At 58.3% G+C, this 19477-nt stretch overlaps 1 protein-coding gene across 1 annotated transcript; it reads left to right on the top strand.

Moving 5' to 3' along the window:
• Positions 1–2193: 2193 nt before the first annotated feature.
• On the top strand, positions 2194–16476 carry GRIN2C (glutamate ionotropic receptor NMDA type subunit 2C). Its single transcript, XM_014255737.2, has 13 exons — positions 2194–2265; positions 6345–6768; positions 8286–8881; positions 9401–9515; positions 10064–10275; positions 10391–10559; positions 10918–11071; positions 12394–12519; positions 12612–12841; positions 13057–13217; positions 13775–13962; positions 14481–14713; positions 15082–16476. Exons 2-13 carry the CDS (start codon positions 6361–6363, stop codon positions 16474–16476), a joined length of 3987 nt encoding a protein of 1328 aa, XP_014111212.2. The 5' UTR covers positions 2194–2265; positions 6345–6360.
• Positions 16477–19477: the final 3001 nt, after the last annotated feature.

The following is a 19477-nucleotide window of genomic DNA, read 5'->3' as shown; positions in this document are numbered from 1 at the left end:
CTGGGGAGTCACGGATATGATGGTGGAGCTGGGGATTGTCCCAAGTGTGGGGTCACTGTTGCCCCCCTCAATCAACCTGGAAGCTCTACTGGGAAATATTTGTGAGCCAAGACCCTCTGAGGGATCCAGTCCAGAGAGCAGCCAGTCCTGGGAGAGAAAAATGAAGACCCTGAGCTGCTGGAGGTGTAATAAAGGCATGGGAACAGCCGAGTGCTTCTGTGGCAGCACCAAAGGACCAGATTCCTGGAAAGCTGGTCCCACAGGCCCTGTCACACTGGATCATAAGCAGCAGTAAGGGTTAAATAAAGCCACTGTCTCCTTCAATGTTAAACCCAAGATCAGCTCTTTTGTTGACCTGGGAGAAAAATTTGAGGCATTGAGGACCTGTTGCCAAACCTTAAATCTCTCTTTGGGCAAGAGAGTGGACAGTGATGCCAAAACCAGGCAGAGGTGGGCAGCCTGAGGCTGGGGGAGCAGGACATGGCCAGCAGGTACCCAGGACAGGATAGATCCTGCATTCCCCATTGCCCTGAGCTCTCACACTGCAGCAGCCTCAGAGATCTGGCTGAGCTCTCCTGCAGAGAGAGCGGGTACTGCTTTACAGGGATTAAAATGTAGCCCTAGATGCATTTTCCCCTTTCCTCTTTTTCTAATTTTTTTTTTTTTTTTTGGCACACCTTCCACCCTAAAGGCACCCACAGCACTTGGGCAGAAGATGGCCAGGCTGTCTCAGGGACCAGGGATGGTTTGTGGAGAGCTCCCTGCATCAGACAGCTCATGGCTGAGCACAGACGGAAGGTTTTTAGGCAAGTTGAAACCTCTCTGGAAATGGCCTCTCCAAGCCCAGCAGCCACAAGGATGCTATTGCAGGTGGCTGCAGTGCCAGCCTGGGTGGCAGACACCCAACAACCCATTTGGGTGGCCCTGTCCCCGAGCCAGGATCTGTCCCTGAGGAAGGCAGAAGGGTAGTTAGTGGCTGGGCACGGGCACTGCTGGCTCGCAGCTCCGGTGGAGAGGGCAGGTGCTCTCGGGGTGATGCCCAGTGTTCTGGTGGCTCTGAGACGGGACATGGGGAGGTTTGGGAGAATCTGCCCCACACGGTGGGGTCTGAATTGGGTTCTAACTTCTGCCAGGTCCTGCCAGAGCCGTAGTCCCTTAGCTCACAGCCCCTGGCTCATTTTGGGGCAGAGAGGGCTCCAGGCTGAGACAAGGGAGCCCCAGCAGGGCCCCTGCCCGTCTCCCCCCTTCCTTTACTGCATCTCTCCCCTTTTCTACCCCCCGCCCCCGTCCCCCCCGTCCCCCGTCCCCCAGTCTGGCTTGCTCTAAACCAGTGCTGCGGGATCAGCTGATGCTTTAATACTGGCCCTGGCGACAGCTGGAGGATGCTGCTGCCTGCGGAGGCTTTGCTCAGTGTCACCCCCCTCCCTGTGACCGATGGGGACCCTGAGGCTGTCCTGCACCGGCTGGGAGGCACCATGGTGGGCAGCTGGCCAGTGTCCACCAGTTCAGTCAGGAAAGGGATGGAAGATACTGGCGGGAGGGAATGAGTCCAACCGCATTCCTCCAGCCCTCACCGGGGCTAGGGACGGGCAGCGCCCGGCGAGGGAGTCTGTGCCATTTTGCCATGGGTTTTCGCTCCTGGAGATGGAGGAGAGGGGCGAAGGAAAGGAAGGGGTCTTGTTCCCTTCTCTCTCCGGCACCGGGGCCGGCCCTGGTGCCAAGAGAGGCGGGCCGGCTTCTGGAGGGAGGGCTGCCTGTCCCTCGTCCCCCCCCGCCCCCCTTCCCCCGGGGCTGGCGGCCAGCCCCGAAGTTGCGGCGAGGCGGGAGGACACACGTCCTGTCCTTCCACCGCCCCCGGGCTCCCCCCAGCCTCCATCCCCGCATCCCTCCCCTGCGCTCCTCCCGACCGTCCCGCTCGGGCAGCCCCGCCGCTCCCGGGCCGGGGGGAGATGGCTGCCGGGGCTCGGAGGTCGCCGAGACACCTGCTGCCACCGGGCCCCCCCCCGTACACACCCGCTCCGCTCCCTCCTTCCTCGGCTCCCGTCCCTGCCTCCAGCCGCCGCTGCAGAGCCGCCGCCGCCGCCGCCGCCAAGGACGAGCCGGGGCCGACGGCGGGCGCCGGGGCCCCCCGCCAGCCGCGGCGGGGCCCGACCCTGCCCCGGGGGGCTGCCCCGCAGGAGGAGAAGCTTTGGGAGAGCCGAGTCCCCGGTGGGACGAGCCCCGGCGGAGCCGCGGGGCATGTAGGCACCGAGCAGCGGCGGTCCCGTAAGTACCGGGCGGGCTGGGGGCAACCGGGGCCCGACGGGCTCCGCTGCCGCCCCGCCACCGCCGCCAGCAACTTTTAGGGACGAGGTTGTTTCTTCTGGGGTGGGGTGGGGGTCTTCCCCTACCTCAGCCACCCCCCGCATCCCCAGAGCTCCTGTTCCCCATCCCGGGCATGGGACGGAAATGAGCCTTAACCCTGGGCGCTGTTCTGGGGGGTTTTGGGGAGTGCAGGAGGCAGGAAAAATTGAGGAGACCTCCCTCGGTGCCACCAGCCCTGTGTCCCCCGCCGCCACCTTGCGTAACCCAGCGGCAGGCAGGACACTTGGCGTTTATTTTTGGTTAATCCATATTCGACCTTTTTAAGCTGCGTTTCGGTGCGTGCGTGTGTGGGGCCCTCAGCATCGCCCCGGGCCGCAGCCCCCGGGCCGCAACTGTTGCTGTCCGAGGTGTGGGAGAGGAAGGGGGGGTGATGAAGAAGAGGAGGGTGATGCCGGCTGGTGACGGATGAAGGTTGAAAGGAGACGATGCTTGCCGGGAGCTGCCAGTGTTTCTCTCTCCCGAGTCATCTCCCCTGCATGGGGACGGGGATGGTGAGGAGTTGTCTTTGTTGCTTTCTCTCTTTCTGAGGGGCTTCATGGAGATCTCCTTGCTCCACAGGAGTGTCCCCATGGGGGCAATGACAAGCCCTGGCATATCCCGGTGCCCTCCTCTGTGCCCCCTCTCCTCCCCACATGGCTCCTGCCAGGTTTGGCTTTGCTCTTTCCGTCCATCAGCAGCAGTTCCCCATCTCCTGGCGCAGGCTGCGTTTTCCCTCTGATTTCAGGCTTGGAAGCTTTTTTTTTTTGCTTTTTTTTTTTTTTTTGGTGATGGTGGTGGTGGGAGATAAGGTTTCTCTTTCCTGAATGATATTTTTCATTTTGGAATTTTATTTCTCCCATTCCTGAGGTCAAAATATCTGCATGAGCTCTCCCTCTCTTGGAGCAGGGAAAGAGTAAGGGCAAAAAAGGAGACATAAAATGAGGCGCAAAGTTTCCCTGTTGCATTAAATGACATTTCAGGGTCTGGTGAGAGGTAAGGATTCTATTGGTGCCTTCAGCATGAGGTTTCTGTGAGTTTGGTGCACCAGGGGAAGTTATGCCTAGGAAGGTGATTAACCTGCTCAAAACTACTCCAAAGCAACAAAATACAAGTGCCAAAGCCACCAAGCTTCTTTGTGGTGTCCTCTGGTCTTTGGGGAGGCTGCAAGGAGGTGGCATTGCCTTGCCCAGCTCCTGGCCATGGCTACCTTCCATCACTGGCCACTGGCCCTTCACCCAGCTGGAAAACCTCCCTTTTGAGAAAATCTTTTCCTGAGGGACCAATTCTGCAGTGCTTCCTACAAGGGGTGGGAAAACGTGGGTTTTCTTTGAAGTTAGCAGGGGCTTTGCTGTGTTGTGCTGAGCCCAAGAGCAGCCCCATCTCCGGGGCTCCAGGATGGGCTCAGTTTCTCCTCAGCCTCCACTACTTTCCTGCAATCTGTCGTCCCCCCCAAAAATCCCAAATTCTCCTGTACTGCTCTAGCTCAGTGCGAGAAACAAGGGGCTGAAAACTCATGGTGTTGGCTGGGCTGGAGGAGGTGGTTCCCCTTTGCTTCCCAAATGTGGCCATTTTGGAGCAGCCCTGTCTCCAACGTGCACATGGAACCCTTGCCAGCCATAAGCCTCTGGCCTTAAAACCCTCCATCCTCTTCTGTGTCCTCCAAAGGCTGTGGTGAGCCAGCCTGACTCTGCGTGGTGGCTCCAGAGTCCTGAGAAAAATAGAAATTCATTGCCCTGATTGTCTCAGTGCTGGCTGAACGATGGGATGAGCCCATGCCCACCTCCTGTCTGTTGCTGCCATTGCATTCCAACCGTGAGGGATGGGGATATTTTCCACCTGTGGCTTCATCCGTGGGAAACCGGATTGCTGAAGCCTGTCCCCAGTCACAGCCAGGAGCAGGGGGTGACAGGGCTTGGCAGCACAAGGGATGACCACTAGTCTGTGCCTGGATTACTCGGCACTGGAAGAGATTCCAGAGCTTGGGCAAGAGCTGAGTTGAGGAAGAGGAGAATAAGGGCTTGGAGTAGGTGAGGTGCCAGGGCTGGCACGAGCAAACCCCATCAATCACCAGAAGGGCCCAGAGTATATTTAAATGTCCTTGAGGAGGGCTGGGATGGGCAGCGCTGCTGGCAGGGTGATTCTGTTTGTTTTGGGTGGCGTGTTGCTCCCCTTCCTCTCTGCTCGGGTAGCTGATGCCCGATTCCTGATGAATTATTTATCACAGGACTAAAAATACTTGGGAATTCGCAGTGAGGAGCAGGCAGTGCAGGCTGCCCTGCCACTGAGCTGGCCGTGGCGGAGCATGGGACACTGCCAGCATGGCATGACTCACCTGCTGCCCTCTCTGGCCAAGGGGCCCTGGATGCGGCCATCGGTGTGGTGTTGTGGCTCCTGCAGCTCTGCCAGCTGTGATGTGGAGTGGGGTGGGGGATGCAGTCAGGTAGGGCGAACCCCCTGGGTGATGGTGGGTGCTGGGGGTGGATGATTCCCTGATGAAACTCACCTGGTTGAGAGAGATGCTGCCTGCTGAGCATCAGTGCCTGGACAGGTTCCCGAGACTTGCTGGTAGCCATGGGAAATGTGTGGTTTGTGTTCACTGTCTCTCTGGAGGTGATAGCCCCAGTGCTCAAATCTGCACCAAGCAGCTCTTGCAGGGTGCCCAGCCCAGGAGCTGTTGGGTTTATATCCTGCATTTTCAGTCCAACATGCTGGCAGCATTTTCGCAGTGTGCTGAAAGGGTGTCCGCCACTGCGGCACGGAGGAGTGTTGGGGTGCAGGTCACCGGGGCAGCCCAGACTCCAAAACCAGCCGGGACTCAGCGAGAGGAGCATCTGGCTCTGCTGGAGACACGTTAAGCAACAGCAGCTTTTAATTGCAAGTGACGTTTCTTAGCACCAGCTGGCACCTTGCTGCATGAAGCAACACTGGTGCATGGCTGGTGCCACTATGGAGGGCTGCTTGTCACCCTCCCTGCTGCCCAGCTTGGCACGAGGGTGGCAGCCCTGGGGGAAATGAGGCTCAGAGGGGCTTGGATACCCCTGGCCACGGGTGGTTGGTTTTGCTGGTGGTCTCTGAGAGGCGCACTCCAGCACAGGGGTGCATGACTGTGGGCAGGGATGTGTCCCCCTTCAGGGACTGTCACCCCAAATGCTGCAGCATGAGCACCCACTGGCAGTGGAGAACTGGGGACCTGGCAGAGAGGATGTGCCCAAACAGCCCCTGAGAGCCTGGATTTGGGGTGCAGCCAGCAGAGAGACAGTGTGAAGGGTGTCCCATCTGGGTTGGCACCACCAGCAGGGGACACACACTGGGGTAAAGAAGAAGGAAAGCTGAAGGCTGGTATGGAAAACCTGCAGGGAAAACTTGGAGATATGGAGCCAGATGGGTGCATTGCTTGGGATTTTGTGGCAGAGAAGGGGCTGAGGTAGGGTGATGGGAGGGAGACACACATCGGGACAGGTAGAGGACCAGCTACTTCAGTGACTGTAATTTGCAAAATCTCAACAAGAAGGGTGCAGAGCTGAACCATCCCTCAAGGGCAAAGCTTTTGAATATTGAAGGTGTTTGCTGCAGAGAGAGGCACCAAGGAGCTGACAGCCCCTCCTGGCACCTCTTGCAGTGATCCCTGTCCCTGGCTGAAGGGATGATGTGGACCAGTGTAGCAGTGGTGGCTCTTGGATGGGGTGGGAGGGCAGTGGGAGGGAGGCAGTGATGGTGAGATGGGGACAGGGTAATGGTGGGAAGCAGAGACTGGCTCTGAAGAGTCAGTGGTTGATAAGAGTAGAGACAAGTGACACAGCACTGAGGTGTACAGTGGGTGGTGAGTACAACCCTGTGGTTATTCCTTCTGCACATCCAGTGTCCAAGGGATGAGGATCCCCTCGTTCCCTGGGGTAAACCCTCAATGATGATGCCCGAGGGCAGTGGAGGGGGCTGGGGTGAGTGGGGCTGGGGGTCCTGGTGTGTGGCTGGATGCGAGGGGCTGTGTCCTGTGCTGGCAGGGACACGCTGGTGGACATGGGCAGAGCGCCGGCACACACTCTGCTACTGTCGATGGTGCTGGGCTGCTCGGCTGCCTTCACAGACATCCTGCTGCCAGGCCCTGAGGAGCCAGTGGTCAACGTGGCCGTGGTGTTTGGGGGCACATCCTACCCCCTGCACATCCGCTCCCGCCTGAGCTCCCAGAGCTTCCTGGACATGCCCCTGGAGATCCACCCCATCACTGTAGTCGTCAACAACACCAACCCCAGCACCCTCCTCACCCAGATCTGCGACATCCTCGCCGGCCACAAGATCCACGGCATTGTCTTTGAAGACAACGTGGGCACGGAGGCTGTGGCCCAGATCCTTGACTTCATCTCGTCCCAGACCCAGGTCCCCATCATCAGCATCAGTGGCGGGTCTGCAGTGGTCCTGACCCCAAAGGTGAGGTACTCACTTGGTATTTCCAGGGGGCATGAGAGAAGTGAGGATCTGTTAGAGCGGGGTGAGTAGAGGACGTGGAATGCTGGAGGGCAGAGGAACTGCTGGGCTGCAGCCTTCGGGATCAGGGGCAGGAATGGTGGATCAGTGGCTGTGGCAGTGCAGCTGACAGGGGTGATGGGACATAGTAAGGATTTCAAGAAGGGGCCCTGTTAATGGGATGTGGGAGAGGACCTCAATGCCCTATGGAAGGATCTTCCCTGGTGTGCCGCTTCCTGTGCCCGCCGCGGGATGCTGGGTTGGTGGCACTGGGGCTACTGGTGCAGTGGAAGGGTTATCACAACCTTATCTTCCTCCTGTCCTGTTGGGGCTGGATCCAGCCTTGGAATGGCCGGGTGGGCAGCATGAGGAATCCTTGCTCAGCTGTGGCAGTGATCTCAGGTGCACCACGGCTGACACAGGATTTCTGTCTTCTCTGCTCCTCACTGGCATCCGACACTGTCAGTTACTGTCCCCTGCCTACTGGGAACTGCTGGTGGCTGGGAGAGCTGGAGTCAGCCTGGAGGGTCCTGGGTGTGGAGATTTGGGTTATCTCATAGAGGCTTATCCCACCCTACCCAGCCTGGGTGCTGGAGAGGTTTCTCTTGCTCTTTCCTGTGGGTGGAGATCCTGCCCTTCTTCAGGGAACAGCTTTTCTGCTTTTCTTGCATAATGGTTTGGGGTTCAATCCCCCTGGATTGCACCCCCACATCTCTGCCTGTACCCACTGGTGCTTGTGGAGCACCTCGAGCTCACTGTGGGTGGGTGGCAGTGAGTGCAGTGGGTTCTGGTTGGTGCAGTGGACTCAGGTGGGTGTAGAGGGCTCAGATGGAGCCTGGAGCAATGGAAAAATATCCATGGCTTTGCTGTCTGGGTGATTCTCTGCAGCTTTCTCCAGGGGTCAGTGGAGGGATCTGTCTCCTCCTCCCTGTCTGGGATTCCCTGGGGCTCACCCCAGACTACTTCTCTGGAGGTGAAGGGGGTCTGGGTGGCGAAACCCTGATGCCTGCACGTGACCTTCAGAAACTGCCATTCGCTGAATCATTTAAGACAGAATCAGACCAATTAAGGTTTGCTAATGAGAGGCCAGATGGCTGGGGAGGTGGAGCGGGAGGGAAGGAGCCACACAGGCTCTGGCTGCAGGTAGTGAGATGGAGCAGGGATGGGATTTATGCTCCTGCCAGAGCTCTTGCCCACCTCCTTCTCCTGGTTTAAGGAGAAACTGATGATCTCCTTTGGAGGATGGAGGAATTTTTGGTCAATATCCTAAGAAATGCATGTGAGGCTGCAGGAGTTGACACTTCGCATGGGGTGAAGTTCTCTGGAGCAGGATTAGCCTGATTTTGGGTGTCTCCAGCCCATGGACGGCACTGGTTCATGACAATCTTGAACTTTTCATGATGGCAAATTCAAGGAGGCTTGCATGGGCGCAGGAGACCTGGATCATGATGCCAGAGCAGCCCCTGATCTCTCTCCCACAGGAGCCCGGATCAGCTTTCCTGCAGTTGGGTGTCTCCATTGAGCAACAAATGCAGGTGATCTTCAAGGTGCTGGAGGAATACGACTGGGGCTCCTTTGCTGTCATCACCAGCCTCTACCCAGGCTACAACATTTTCCTGGATGTCATCCGCTCCTTCACGGATGCCAGCTACTTCGGCTGGGAGCTGCAGGAGGTGCTCACCTTCGAGATGAGCCAGGAGCAGAGCAGCTCCAGGACGCAGCGGCTCCTGCGCCAGATTGATGCCCAGGTCCTCATTGTTTACTGCTCCCGAGAGGAGGCTGAGTATCTCTTCTCCATGGCGGAACAAGCTGGGCTTGTGGGGCCAGGATACGTCTGGATTGTGCCCAGCATGACAGTGGGCAACATGGAGGTGCCACCCTCCTCCTTCCCGGTCGGCCTCATCAGTGTGGTGACAGAGAGCTGGAAACTGAGCCTGCGGCAAAAGGTGCGAGACGGCGTGGCCATCATTGCCATGGGGGCAGCCAGCTTCTTCCGTGCCCATGGCTACCTCCCAGAGGTAGGGCGGGACTGCTGGACCCCCACCAGAACCATCAACACCAACACAAGCTTCTACCGGTGAGTCTCGTGGGTTCCCTGGGATGGGTGTGGAATGGGGGGAGTGGGGAAAGGGCAAGGGCAAGGGCAGGAGAGGAGGGGGATGGAGCTGGTGGGCAGCAAGGGGGATGTTCACTGAGGGCTACAGCGGGTAGTCCATGCCTCTTTGTTCAGATTCTCCTGGAGAATCTCCATGGAGATCTCCCAGTATCTCCCTTGCCTTTTCCCATGTTTTTTTTTTGGCTCAGGACCCCTGGAGGTCTCCGGGGTGTTTCATAGCTCTGTGGCACCTTGGGGCTGCTGGGGCAGTCTGTCTATTCTCAGCCCTGCAGTGGGCCATCATCCTAGGTGTCTCCTTGCTGGAAGAGCTTTCTCCAGCTCCCCTCTGCCCCTTGCATAGTGGCTAAAGCTGGTCCCCAGCTCTCAGCCCCACATCTCCATGGGACCTTTGGCAGCCTGGGTGAAGGTGGAGGAGGACGAGCAGGGATGTACATTGCAGGGCTGCACATCCACTGGCTTACAGGCTCTGTGTTCCACCAGGCACCTCCTCAATGTGACATGGGAGCACCGGGACTTCTCCTTCAATGAAGGTGGCTACCTGATCAGGCCCACCATGGTGGTGATCACGCTCAACCAGCACCGTCTCTGGGAGATGGTAGGACCCCCAGGCCCCCTGGGATGGGCACACCATGGGGTGGCTGGGCAGGGTGAGCCTGGGGCCAAGCACAAGCTGGGGTCCCACCCTGGGGTGGGTTGTACCATGCAAAACCCAAGAGTTACATGGCTGGTCCCAAAAGTACCCATGGTGCCATGGTGGGGGTTTGAAGCAATGATGAGCAGCAAAGCTCTGCCAAGAGTTGTCAGTTTTCCCTTGCAATTCAGTTGATAAGTTCAAAAAAAGTCAGAAATGGAGATGTCCACCTCTGGAGAACAGCAGCCAAACACCTAGACCTGAAACAAGATGCATGGAAGGTTTTTTTGTAGTTTGAAGGTATTTGGGGTAAAGTTAGGCCAGGTTTGTGCTCACCTGAGTGTGAAGCTTAGGGCTCAGGAGGAAACACCTCACCCCTGTGGTCCAGGGGTGTGTGGGGAAAGGGATGCTGAGATGGGGCTCACCAGGAATAAGCCCCAAAGGTGGGAGGATGGCCATGTGACCCCCAGAGCCCCTCGCTGGGGTGACCATGTGCTCTCCCTTGGGGTCAGGTGGGCAAGTGGGAGAAAGGCATCATCCACATGAAGTACCCGGTGTGGCCCCGCTACGGCTCCTTCATGCAGCCCGTGGTCGACAACCGCCACTTGACAGTGGCCACCCTGGAGGAGAGACCCTTTGTGATTGTGGAGAACACAGACCCCAGCACGGGGGTCTGTGTGCGCAACACCGTGCCCTGCCGCAAGCAGACCAACTCCTCCCACAGGTGAGCAGGGACATGGAGCTCGGCAATTCTCGCCACCACTCCTTTGGCTTGTGATGTCTGGGGTGCTCAGAGCATCTCTGTTTGGTCCAGCCCATCTTTCTTGGTGTGTTTCCAGTGGTAATGGCCTTGTGGATCCCTACACCAAGCTGTGCTGCAAAGGTTTCTGCATTGACATCCTGAAGAAGCTGGCCAAGGCGGTGAAGTTCTCCTACGACCTCTACCTGGTGACCAATGGCAAACACGGCAAGATCGTCCGTGGGGTCTGGAACGGCATGATTGGTGAGGTACAGATGGACATGGCTCAGTGGGGTCTCCCCACTCTGAAACTCCCTAGAGGGCATCACTCACCCCTGACCTGGGGCTTTCCTGGTGAAGATGGGGTCTGTGGTGGGACTGTGGGCAGGAGACAGCTTGGCAGGAGCTCCTCTTTAGAGAAGGAATCAGATGAACACTTACAACCCCACAGCAGGTGGGGTGTGCCACTGCTCACTTAGGAAGCTATTATTTAAAAAAAAAAAAAAACAAAACAAACACAGAAATTCAGGCTGGAAATGCTGGACATGAGGAAATGCCCGAGGAAAGCTGTCTGGGTCCCTCTGCTTGTCCCTGTGCCCATCCCAAGCCCACCTGCCCCTTTTCCAGGTGTACTACAAGCGTGCAGACATGGCCATCGGCTCCCTCACCATCAATGAGGAGCGGTCCGAGATTGTGGATTTCTCTGTGCCCTTTGTGGAGACAGGCATCAGCGTCATGGTGGCCCGGAGCAATGGCACCGTGTCCCCCTCCGCTTTCCTGGGTGAGCCCTGTGTCCCCCTGTCTTTGTGCAGGCTCATCCCATGCTTCCCACAAATGCAAATTGGAAATATTGTTCAGTTTTAATAACTTTCAAGAAAAAAAACCCTAAGCCATAAGGGAAGGAGATCGTGCTGTCGGCTTTGGGGCTTCTTCCTCCCGAGCCTGAATAATCCTTTTATTATGGAGATGGAGGCTGGAGACTGAGGCTGGGCTCAGTGGTTTTCTCCTCTTCATTTTTTGTGTGCAGGAGGGAGGATGGGGACATGGGGGGATTTGCCAGCTTGGAGCTCTGCTTTGGGGACCCATCTCTGCCACTGTCACCAGAGCCAGTGGTTAAGCCAAGTGCAGGAAACCACCAGTGCTAAAAGTTTTATTTAATGAGTTTTACACCAGCAAAGCTGCAGCCTAGGAAGGGGAGGAGACCGGCCAAGGTCGTCAGGAAATTCAGCTCGGGCAGAGCTCCCGGCTCTCGGCAAGGGCACAGCAGCAATGTCCCAGCTCAGCTGGCGCTGCACTCTTGTGTGGGGAGGATGCAGGTGGGTGCTAGGGATGCATGGAAGGTGGGATCATCAGCCTGGGCACATCCTCCTCGTCCTGTTCCCCCCACACCACAGAGCCCAAACTCCCATGGAAACAGGGTCACCTTCACCAGCCCCAGGGACAAATGGAGCATCCTGCCCTGGTTTTGCAGGGCCAGGGTCTGAGGTCCCCATGTCCCCATGTCCCCATGTCTCCTGCCTCTGTGCTAATGAGCCACATCTCCGTCAGGGGAGGCCTCTCCTCCCTGACAGCGAAGGACATGCTGACAAATGGACCTCGGCGGCCGCGTGTTGACGGCTCAGATGCATCCCCAGTGCTCCTGCTGCTCCATCCCAGATCATCTTGGGCGGGCAGGGGCTCATTGCCTGTTCCCACTCACAGGGGGCTCTCCCCAGGGCTGAGCAGGGCTCGGGGGCTGTTTCTGTGCCTGATGCAGGCACAGTCCTGTAGCCAGAACCATCATGGGGGACAACCTGTGATCCCATGGGAAATCCTCCTGCAGTGACCCTGGAGATGGGCAGCATTTTGTAAACACCTCCCTGATGGTGAGAACCCAATTTGGTCTAGGCAGGGAAGCATGGCTGCACCCCCCAGCTCTGCAGCAACCCCCTTCCCTCCTGATTCCCTGTGGAACTGCCTGGCCATGGTGCTGCCAGTCTCCAACTCCTCTCCAAGGAGGGGCAATATGCAGGATGAGCCCTATCCATCCAGGAGGGCTCCTGGCAGTCCTCAGAGGACCATGGGCTGTTGTTGGAGGCTCACTAAGTTCTGCTTGCTTTGCAGAGCCTTATAGCCCAGCTGTGTGGGTCATGATGTTTGTCATGTGCCTCACTGTGGTGGCCATCACCGTCTTCGTGTTTGAGTATTTCAGCCCTGTTGGCTACAACCAGAACCTCACCAGCGGCAAGAGTGAGTTGGGGAGGTGGGAGGTGGGAGGTGGGAGGTGGGAGAGGGGGACACGTCCCTGGCTGGGCTGACAACTCTCCCCTCTGTCCCTGCAGGGCCAGGAGGTCCCTCCTTCACCATTGGCAAGTCTGTGTGGCTGCTGTGGGCTCTGGTCTTCAACAACTCAGTCCCCATTGAGAACCCCAAGGGCACCACTAGCAAGATCATGGTGCTCATCTGGGCCTTCTTTGCTGTCATCTTCCTCGCCAGCTACACGGCCAACCTGGCTGCCTTCATGATCCAGGAGCAGTACATTGACACTGTGTCGGGGCTGAGTGACAGGAAGGTGGGGCTGATCGCTGGCATGGGAACCCTAAAAAATACCTAAAAAAAATAACCTTTTGAAGTTACTGACAATGGTGTGTGTGGAGCTACACATCACTGACAGTTGGCTGGGCACGAATGCATGAATAGAGGGCTGGCAGTGGGGAGGGGACATGCTGGGGACATGGAAAGACATGGGCACTGTGTGACGCCACCCTCTGGGGCTCCACATTGCAGTTCCAGAGGCCACAGGAGCAGTACCCACCTTTCCGCTTTGGCACTGTCCCCAACGGCAGCACCGAGAGGAACATCCGCAGCAACTACCCCGACATGCACACCCACATGGTGAAGTACAACCAGCGCTCTGTGGAGGATGCCCTCACCAGCCTCAAAATGGGGTATGGCTCCCTGAGATGGGGTGTGAACCCTCAGATGGGGTATGGCTCTCAGAGCTCCTCCAAATGGCATACAGCACCCCCAAACAACTATGGCTCCCTGGAATGGGGTATAGGACTTTCCAGATGGAGAAGGGATTTCTTAACTGGGGTACAACCCCGCAGAAGTTGGATGTGAGCCACCCAGGCTGGGTACAGCTCTCCCAGACAGGGTATGCCTCTGTGCATCTTCCCTGGATGAAGTACAGGACCCCCAAACAGGGCACAACCTGCTGCAGATGGGGTACAGCTTCATACAGCTCCACTCAAAAGGGACGCAGCTCACCCCAGATGGGGCATGGCTCCCCCAAGTGGTACACAACTCCCCTCAAAGGCTACTTCCCCTCCAAGTGTGGTTACAGCACTCCAGGATGGGTCAGAGACCCCCAAGAACACATAGAATCCCCTCCAGATGGGCTACAGCTTTCTGAAAGGGATAGAGCTCCCCAAATAGGCACAGTCCTCCCCCCAAAAACAGGCTTTCAGACCTCCCCTCACCCTTCCTCCTGTTGGTGGAGCAGGAAGCTGGATGCCTTCATCTACGATGCAGCAGTGCTCAACTACATGGCAGGCAAGGACGAGGGCTGCAAGCTGGTGACCATCGGCAGCGGGAAGGTGTTTGCCACCACAGGCTACGGCATCGCCCTGCAGAAGGACTCGCGCTGGAAGCGGGCCATCGACCTGGCCCTGCTCCAGTTCCTGGGAGACGGTGGGTGCCTGCATGAGCTCCTTGTTAGCCCTGTTCCCATCCTCACCCCACCCCTGCCCTGCAGATTAACCCAGGGGACAGGACTTTGGTCCTCAGACCCTTCACAGCTGACATCCTCATGGCAGGATGGCACTGAGGGACTTCACCAGCTCCTTTCAGGGGATATGAAATCCTTTGGATGTTGTGGGTGTTATTCCCTCTGGGCTTGTAAAATCCTGGAGATGGCTGTGCACAACATTCTCCTGAGGAGAAGCCTGGGAAGAGGACAGTAAGCATGGCTGGCTGGCTGGCACATGGGTGGGGGACAGAGTCAGAAGAGGACCCTGGAGAGGGACAAGTGACTGGTGGGATGCTCAGGCCAATGGCAACAGCAAGCATTAGCTGATTCTAGCTCCAGAAGCTCAGGGGTCTCTTTATCCTCCTCCAGCCACAGTAAGGTGGAAAGGGGCAGGGATGCGCTTGGGAAGATGATTCCCAGGGGTGGATTTTCACTCCCTGCACTGTTGTGCATGTCCCAGGTGAGACCCAGAAGCTGGAGACGGTTTGGCTGTCAGGGATCTGCCAGAATGAGAAGAATGAGGTGATGAGCAGCAAGCTGGACATTGACAACATGGCTGGGGTTTTCTACATGCTGCTGGTGGCCATGGGGCTGAGCCTGCTGGTCTTTGCTTGGGAGCACCTTGTCTACTGGAAGCTGCGTCACTCCGTCCCCAAGTCCCACAAGCTTGACTTCCTCCTGGCCATCAGCAGGGTGAGGGATACTCACAGGGGCTTTTGAGGGGCCCAAATGTCTTTACATGGTGTCACAGGGATTGACATAGCTTGGTGGGCATTGTCCTTTGAGCTTCATGGGAAGGACTGGAGATGTTCTTGTTGATGTGAGATCTTGGTGAGAAAAGCCAGGTTCTGGGGAAGGGGCTCAGTCCTGGGAATGATCCCACATAGTATCCCTGGGGAAAGGGGTGATATGACAACTGCTGGAGATGCTGGGGACGGGGTATCAGTGCTCTGAAGCTACCTCAGCCTCAGCAGCATGAATTCAGCTCAGGAGGGTGGGCTCACAGGGGCAGGACCCCATTGACCTTGCTGATGATGGGGTGGCTCCCATTTCTCCCACAGGGCATCTACAGCTGCTTCAATGGGGTGCAGACCCTGTCGAGCCCTGGGCGGGTGCCCACACCCGACGTCACTGCCAGCTCAGCCCAGGCCAATGTGCTGAAAATGCTGCAGGCAGCCAAAGAGATGGTGACAACAGCCAGTGTAGGTGGCTCATTGGAGCAGGCCACCCGCACCATTGAGGACTGGAGCAACCACAGCGAACGCCTCCAGACCACCTTCTCCCTGAGGACACCCCAACTCGTGGTGCAGAACAGCACCGGCGCACACCGGGGGCCGCCCCCTGGCCCCGCCGAGAGGCTGGGGAGAACCTACGCTCCCAAGGGTGCTCCCCTGGGGCTGCCGCTGCCCCAGCCCATCCCCGTGGACTCCCGTCTGCACGGGGAGGAGAACTGGAGAGAGGCAAACGAGCACCCCCACCTGCTACACCCCCTGAAGTTTCGGGGTGACTGTGTAGGGGATGAAGCCCTCACAGGTTTCCCCCACCTCCTGGTGAAGACTGCTCCAGGAGGGGATTATAGGGAGCAGATGCTGGTGGGGAACCATGTCGGGGCTCCCCTCCCGCCCCCTACAACCCCCAGGGACCTCCCACCACCGGACATCTACAGGGAGCACAAGCGGCCGTCGGGCCGGGGGGACCGGCTGCCAAACAACCCCCTGCTCCAGAGGGACGGGGCTCACCGGGGCTCAGGGACTCTGCCCCGGCTCCTCTCTGCAGCGGAGAAGAAGCGGGAGGCGGGCAGCGCCTTCCTGCCTCCATCCTGCTCTCGCGGAGCCTTCCCGAAAGTCAGCAGGACTTGCAGAGCCAGGGGCGAGCCGGCGCGGCCGGAGGCGGCGGTGATGGAGCGGGAGAAGCTGAGCCGGTGGGCGAGCTCGGCCAGGGCTCCCGGAGAGCGCGGCGAGAAGCGGCGTCCAGCGGGGCTGCGGCGCTGCGGGGCCACCCGCCCGCCCGCCCGCACCGACGTGCCCGACCTGTTCCCCGAGAGCTACGGCTGCGGCTCCCGCTGCCCACAGGCCACTGGCCGGCTGCCACCGCGCTCGCCCGTCACCAGGCTGCCGTCCTACCGGGAGGCTTGCCGGCAAAACCCCCGTGCCACCGCCACCGTGCCGGCGTGCGCTCCCCACGCCTGCATGAACTCGTACGCCAACCTGCCCCTGTACGCCAGACACCTCGTGCGGGGGTCCCCGGCTCCCCGGGAGCCCTCCGGGCTGCACCCCTGTGAGCGGGGATCCGGACGCTGGGACAGCGGCTGCAGGGACTGCGGGAGGCGAGGGGAGCTGGCCTTGCTGCGGGCGGTGGGGGCGGACAGAAGGGAGCCGCTGGTGGCCCGCGGGGTGGCGAGTCCCTGCGCCGGCGGGTCCTGGCGGCGGGTCTCCAGCCTGGAGTCGGAGGTGTGATCGGGGGACAGGGGGGTGTCCGCACCCCTCTGCCTGCCTTTTGCCCGGCTTGTCCCCACGGGCCAAGCCAGCGGCTCCCGGCCGGGCTCCGGCCTCCCGGGGTCCTGACCGCCCGCAGCGGGATGTTCCAAGCGGCTCGGCGGCTCTCGGTGAGCTCTTTGGGGGAGTCAGAGGAGCCTGGCAAGGGCTGGTACATGCTGGGTCGAGTTCTTCCTACAGGCGGGGCTGGCATCGGGGACGCCAAATGCATCGCCGCCGTTTTGCCGTCACGTTTTGGTTTCATTTAAAGGACTCGAAACGCCATGTCCAGGTCATTAAAAAGACATTTCCAGCTGCCTGGGGACCCTTCTTCCATCCTCCGAGGCTGCCCCTGGCATCACGGATTCCCATGAATATTCGTGGTCCCGTGCATCCCCTCTCCGTCCGCGTCCCGTTACTGATGAGCCGCGGCACAGGCTCGTCCCACCGGCAAAGGAAAGCTGGAAAAGGAAAATGGCAACTGCTCTGAGGGGTTAATTAGGAGCCGTCAGCCTGTGCAGAGACTGGAGCCGAGCACCGGGACTGGGGTTCATGTCCCCTGCTCAGGCTTTGGGGTGCTGGGCACTGATACCCTGGGCTCGGGTCAATGAGTGATGCTGTCGCGGCTGCAAACCGCAGCCTGGCAGGGATCTCCAGCTCAGCACAGCAACCCCGGGAAGGTGTGCTGTGGAGAATGAGAAAGGGAAAAATTCCTCCCACCTTCCCAGGCTGACGGAGCCATAAATCAGGTGTGATAGATGAGCCGGGTTTAATTCTTCTTTTCATGTACGTCTCTCACAGCCCTTTCCCTGCCAGGCTGGGGAGGAGTAGAGGCGGCCGTGACTCACAGCAGCCTCGGGCAGGGGAGAGGGCCTTTGGGAAATGGGAATTGAGGCTCCGGGGCCCCGGGCTGCAGCCAGAGCTTTGCCGGGAAGTTCCAGCCCCATCCCAGAGCAGAACCATCAGGACTACACAGAGCTGCCCGTGACCGACTGGCAGACTGTCCCAGGGAAATGCCAATCCTCTCCCAGCTGGCTTGGCATCACCTTCCTCCGTGAACATCTCCCCGGGAAGCTGCTCTAGAGCTCTTTTCTTATTTATTTTTTCTCCCCCCTATTAAAACGCAGTTGTTGGGGGTTAATGGCAGCCACCAAGCAGCTGGGGCCGGTAACAGCGAGGGGATGATGGCAGGGACTGCTCCAGGACACCCAGCCCTGCCCCAGGGATGGCTGCAAAACCCCAGGGTGGTCCAGAAGGGCCCGGCCACGTGTGGTCCAGGCTCCAAAGCATTGGCAATATCTCACTGTCCATCCATCTGCCCATCAATCCACCCATCTGTCTGGGGTTAAATCCAGCCAGTTGCCCCATCCCCCAGCCTGGCTGCCATCACACACACTGGTGCCGGCGCTTTAATTCCCTTTACTTATTTATCATAGCAATTGTCTCATAATGTCTTTGGCAGCCCCTCCAAGCCTCCTGGTGAGGGTGGGAGGTGCTGGTCCATAAATAAAACTCATATATAAATAAATCCGGTTGAAAAGGAGGGTACTGATCCAGGCTGCCACAGGTGATGGCACCCATTCATCTGGGGCAGCTCTTCCCAGCTGAGTGCCTCAGATGCCCCTGGAGTGACAGGCTGGTCCCCAGGAATATTCAGTGTGGCCCTGGGAACCTTCCCTGAAATTGTGGCTCTCTGGCTCGAGGAAGCCAGCACACACAGAGGCAGTCAAACCTGAGCTGAGGCTGGGGCTGTGACAGCAAAGGGGAGCAGAAAAGGGAAAAAAATAAGTATCAAAAATCCCCAACCCACGTTTTAAATTAATTAGTGATGTCCCTGGTGACTCAGCAGAGGCCAAATGGAGCTGCTTCATGTTTTATAGAAGGGCTTTGCTGCAGGAGGCTGAGGACATCAAGGGACAGGGCAAATGGGTGTAGGGGGTGCTCCCAGGGGAAGTGACTCCAGGGTTGGGTGTCAGCACCCAGTGTGTGGCCAGGGCTATTCTGGGTGCCCCATGTGAATGCCCAGGTCCCTGACCATCATTTGCATAACCATCTTTACATGCCAGTTAGGATGGAAAAACACAGTTTTTCTCCTTTTCCTGGTGCTAGGCACTAGGCACTGGTGGGAAAGGAGGTATGACCAGTCCAGGGACTGGGATCTGTGACCCTCAAGGACCAAGGAAGGACTGAGCTGCTTCTGCAGCATTTCTCTGCTTGTGGGTACACCAGGGACAAACCTTCTGGGAAGCAGCAGTCTGGAAGCACCCTCTGGCTAGGCTTTCCAAAGAGGGGCTGGTGTTTAACAGACATTGAGGGATATTATTTCTTTTTGGTGAAATTGTCTAATCAATCACTTTTTAATTCAGCCTGCTCTGGCACCTGGGACACCCTGGGAGGCGGTGTGCTGCTAAGCAGAGAGAAATAAAGTTGGACCACTGCTGGGCATCCACCTCTGTGGCTCAGCCCCACTGCTGGGGGCAGGCAGTGTCCCCCCAGACCCACCTCCCACCTCTGCCAGCTCTGATATCTCCACAGCACGTCCTGTTTTCACTGCCCCATTGCTCAGCATTGTAAGACCCATCCTGATGAGGAGATGGGGAACAAAGCAGGCCAGCACAGGTCAGCCACTGGGAAGGGGTTCCAGTGGGCAAGGATATGCTGGTGTTGCTGTGGGGAGATGGTGACTCAGGTTAGGGCAGGGGGAACTGGTTAAATCACAAATCAGGACATATACAGGGCCAAGAAGGCTCTGGGGACAGTTGACATGCCCAAGGATGCCTGAGGGAGCAGCAGGTGCAGCCACCTCCTGGTTCCTGCCTCCTGCCAAGGCAAAGCCATGGCACAAAACCTTCCCCAGCTGAGACCCTGCAGCAGGTCCTTCCCTGAGCCACCAACAGCTCCTGAGCTGTCCAAATCCATCCAGGGGAAAGGCTGGTGAGCACATTCCTCAAACCTTCAAACAGCTGAATCCCTTCAGGGACAT

The sequence above is a fragment of the Pseudopodoces humilis genome, chromosome 21, assembly GCF_049639895.1.
Source record: "Pseudopodoces humilis isolate 2021_Gansu_Grassland_sample_001 chromosome 21, ASM4963989v1, whole genome shotgun sequence".
Taxonomy (NCBI): Eukaryota; Metazoa; Chordata; class Aves; order Passeriformes; family Paridae; genus Pseudopodoces; species Pseudopodoces humilis.
Note: the sequence above shows the minus strand (reverse complement) of the source record. Positions and strands in the feature narration are given on the sequence as shown.